Here is a 4,564-nt window from a genome sequence, read left to right on the forward strand (position 1 = left end):
ATGTTAAAATGTGATTGTGTCGCTTCTGTCGGTTGTTTGTCTCTGAAAACGCTCTTCGAATTATTTGATTTGCTGTTTAAATGTACAAGTAGAATCCTTTAAACCGTTGTAAAAGTACAGTTTTTGTGAGGCTGCATCATCATTACGAATAAAATCCTACAAATTGACTGCCGTTTTCGTGATTAAAGTGGAAATAGATTGTTCGACTTGTCCCGCCATGGATTGTAAAAAGTGCCACCTCCCCGTCAACACAAAAGATCAGCAGTACATTTACTGCAATGGTTTGTGCGCCGCAGTTCATCACGCTATTTGTGTTGGATTAAATACAGTTCAACTTGCTGCTGTATCACCGCCAAATAAGAATAGTTTTTAGCTGTGTGACGAATGTCTGGTTGAATTCGTTCGATGGAGAAAAGAACGGTGTGAAACGGAACCTGTATCAATCGCATCAGCACCCGATCCAGAGCCGAAATGCGTACTTGAACGTGACGTAGAAGAGCTGAAGTCCAAAGTGGAAACCATCCTCTCGATGCTTGCTTCCCATGCGGATTCTGTGGTTCGACACTCGACTCCAACCTCGTCGATAGTATTTGATGACACGGTAAAAGGATCGAACCTAATCAGTGAAATGTCATATGCACCTGGTCGGTTATCGGAGTCAATTGGCGGAGTTGATAATTTCGATCTGCTGCTAACTAATATCAATGCAACGGTTTCGGAAGAAGATGTTCAACGCATGGTTTGTCGATGTTTAGGAGCCCGTGATAACGAGTGCAACAATGTTAAGAAACTGGTTCCGCGGTGGGTTGACTGTAGTACGTTGGATTTCGTCTCGTTCAAGATCGTTCTAGACCGGAAATGGAAGCCTGCAGCGATGATGTCGTCTACTTGGCCGAAAAATATCAAATTTCGTGAATTCAAGCGAAGACTTTGTACGTGGAAACCCGACGATATGTAATTTTGCTACGAAATTGTACTTAGTATGATGTTTTTATGATGATATGTTTAGCCTCTTTTTTTGTTATCTGTGTCGATGTGTATTTAGCAGTAATATTTGATGTTGTCTGTTATTAGAATAGTACATTCAATTAGACTCATAAGAAGTCCGTTGAATTAAATATCAATAAATAAATAAATAAATAAATAAAATATTGTATAATATTGGTCCCAAAATGCTGCCTTGGGGAACACTAGGTTTTTCAGGAAGTCTTTCAGATCTGGAGTTCTGATAATTAACCTGAAGTGTTCAATTTGACAGATAACTTTGAATTATTCTAACAATGTATGTTGGAAAATTAAAGTTTTTCAATTTTACAATCAAACCTTCATGCCAAACACTGTCGAATGCTTTTTCTATGTCTACAAGAGCAAGACCAGTAGAGTAGCCTTCAGATTTGTTGGAACGGATCAAATTTGTTACACGTAAAAGTTGATGAGTGGTCGTATGTCCATGGCGGAATCCGAGCTGTTCATTGGCAAAAATTGAATTTTCGTTGGGCCATCATTCTGTTCAAAATAACCTTTTCAAAAAGTTTACTGATGGAGGAAAGCAAACTGATTGGACGATGGCTAGAAGCTTCTGCAGGATTTTTGTCTGGTTTTAAAATTGGAACAAACTTACCATTTTTCCATTTGTCAGGAAAATAAGCTAATTGAGAACATTTGTTGAATATATCAACTAAAAATGATAAGCTACTTTCTGGAAGTTTCTTGATGAGGATGTAGAAAATTCCATCATCGCCAGGAGCTTTCATATTTTTGAATTTTTTAATAATAGTTCTCACAAATCAGTCTCCCAGGCATTTTCGTAAACGTTCTCTTGATTGAGAATGTTTTCGAACTCCTGAGTAACTTGATTTTCAATTGGACTACCCAAGCAACCAAAAGTTCAGATAAAAGGTTATGTTTTGTCTTAAGCAGCTCACTTTTTAAGCAATTAACCGAACTTCAGTTCACATAAAGTTCATTTAAGATGCTTAAATAGAATAACGTTTACCATAAAGTACGGACGAGGTTCTACTTGAACTTGTTCGGAACTTTCTAATTGTTGATAAGTTCATGAGTTACTTTTTCAGGAATCAAGTTCTGTTTGTATCCGTTATGTTCTGTTATTCAGCGATATAGTTTCGTTTGAACTCAAAATCTACTATAAGTGAACTTTTGAGTTCACTGCTTAAGTAAAATCCGAACTATTGGTTGCTTGGGATAGTAAGTCCCAAATTAAAATTGTGCGCACTTTCAAACTGCATAGCAAGTTTTTGAGCTTTTTCGCAATTAGTTAGTAATAATTTGTTTTCCTCTTTCAATGCCGGTATTGGCTTCCGAGGTTTTTTTTTCAAAATTTAAGATAATTTCCAAAATGGCGTAGAGCCAGGGTCCAATTGAGAAATCTTATTTCCAAATTTTTTGTTTCTTAATTGTACAAAACGTTACTTGGTTTCTTTCTGTAAATCCTGCCATATAATTTTCATAGCAGGATCGCGAGTGCGTTGAAATTGCCTTCTCCTCACGTTTTTATGACGGATCAAGAATTTAAGATCATCGTCTATGATCACGGATTCAAATTTTACTTCACATTTTGAAATTGCAATGCTCCTGGCTTCAACAATGGAATTTGTTAAAGTTTCAAGAGCATTGTCAATATCAAGTTTAGTTTCTAAAGAAATGTTAACATCAAGATTAGAATCAACATACGTTTCATAAAGGTATATTTCAGTCGGCTCGTAAATAATTAAAAGTGGAGCTGATAGGATTGAGAATCGCTTCATGAGATATTTGAAATGTAACAGGCACATGATCAGAATCAAATTCAGCATGAGTAACTAATTGGCTACAAAGATGACTAATGTCGGTTAAGACCAAGTCAATCGTAGAAGGATTTCTAGAAGAGGAAAAACATGTAGGGCTATCAGGGTATTGAATTGAAAAATATCCTGAAGAGCACTCATCAAATAAAATTCTGCCGTTGGAATTACTTTGAGAATTATTCCATGACCGATGTTTGGCATTAAAGTCACCAATGACAAAAAATTTTGACTTATTGCGAGTCAATTTTCGCAAGTCAGTTTGGAGCAAATTAGCTTGCTGTCCAGAGAAAAGGCAAATAGGCAGCTATGAAAGTATATTTATCAAACTGTGTTTCAACAGAAACACCTAAAGTTTCAAAAACTTTAGTTTCAAATGACGAAAACAGTTGATGTTTTATACGCCTATGAATGATGATTGCAACTCCCCCACATGCCCCATCAAGTCGATCATTACGATAAACAAAAAAGTTTGGATCTCTTTTGAATTTAGATCCAGGTTTTAAATACGTTTCGGTAATAACTGCTATATCATATATAGCCTATATGTACGTTATTTACCGTAAGAAAATTAAACAGCTCGTCCTGTTTACCATTCTAATTTAATTTTTAAATTATCATTTAGATCCATTAGAAAAACGTAATCCAATGACAATTTGATTTGTAAATTTCACACCAACTTGGACTGCTTCAGTCATAGTGGTGGCTTTGAACATTGCATCAATCATTAGATTCAATTGTTCAGTTAGAAAAATAAAATCTGAGGCAGACATATCACTTGAAGTGGGTACATTTGATGATTTCCATTAGAATTTTCGGTAGACGAAGAAGCTGAGTAGGAGTTACCTGTGGTGGTAGGGTTTTTTCCATTTGATTTGAAACAAGTAGAATGAGTACTCATAGTACGAATAGGGGAGGAGTTCAAATTACCTGCTACGATATCGGCTAAGGATTTTCCGTGGGTAGATACATTCGAAATTGAAAGATTCGAACGGTTACCCGACGGATTAAAATTAGTTTGTGAATGAGCATGATTATGATCTTCCTGATGGGTATGATTCAAGATCAAGCGATCGTTAACTGAAAAATGAGCATTGTTCGATACTCTATCAGGCAAATTCCGGAAACGACCGTTATCGTAACGGATATTATCTTTCATCTGCCTGGCACGAGCCTCAATGACTCTTTTGCGTGAAGGGAAATTCCAAAAATCGGACTTATGATGTCCCTTGCAATTGGCGCATAAGAACTTATCGGTATCTTCCTTCACTGGACAGACGTCCTTGGCGTGAGAAGAACCTCCGCAAATCATGCATTTAGCATCCATGCGACAATTTTTTGTACCATGACTCCACTTTTGGCACCGACGGAACTGAGTGGGGTTCTGGTAATTTCCTCCAGGTTTCTGGACGGAACATAAGTTTTGCTTTTTCTAAAGCTTTAATATTATTTAGTTTATTTTTGTTAAAGTGAACTAAATAATATTCTTGAGAAAGCCCTTTCCGAACAATGCCAGATTGGGTTCTCTTTTTCATAATGATTACTTGGACTGGGGAAAATCCAAGTAAATCATTTATTCCATTTTTGATCTCTTCAGGTGACTTATAGCACAGAACAGATAGCCATCTTAGAACAAACAGTAGTTTTCATCTAGAGTACAGGAAAATGTGGAGAAGAGTAGGCGAATAAAACATTGTTTACCTCACTGGAATTTACAGTGCAGGATATTGACGTTAATTTCGTCTAAAATGATCTGCCAC

At 36.5% G+C, this 4,564-nt stretch overlaps 1 protein-coding gene across 1 annotated transcript; it reads left to right on the forward strand.

Annotated features, from left to right (window-relative positions):
- LOC110679416 lies at positions 1-1,119 on the forward strand. The gene is made up of 2 exons (XM_021853943.1): positions 1-281; positions 453-1,119. The coding sequence occupies exons 1-2, from the start codon at positions 218-220 to the stop codon at positions 956-958; spliced, it is 570 nt and encodes a 189-aa protein (XP_021709635.1). The 5' UTR covers positions 1-217; the 3' UTR covers positions 959-1,119.
- The last annotated feature ends 3,445 nt before the right edge of the window (positions 1,120-4,564 follow it).

This window comes from Aedes aegypti, chromosome 3 (assembly GCF_002204515.2).
Source record: "Aedes aegypti strain LVP_AGWG chromosome 3, AaegL5.0 Primary Assembly, whole genome shotgun sequence".
In the NCBI taxonomy this organism is placed as follows: Eukaryota; Metazoa; Arthropoda; class Insecta; order Diptera; family Culicidae; genus Aedes; species Aedes aegypti.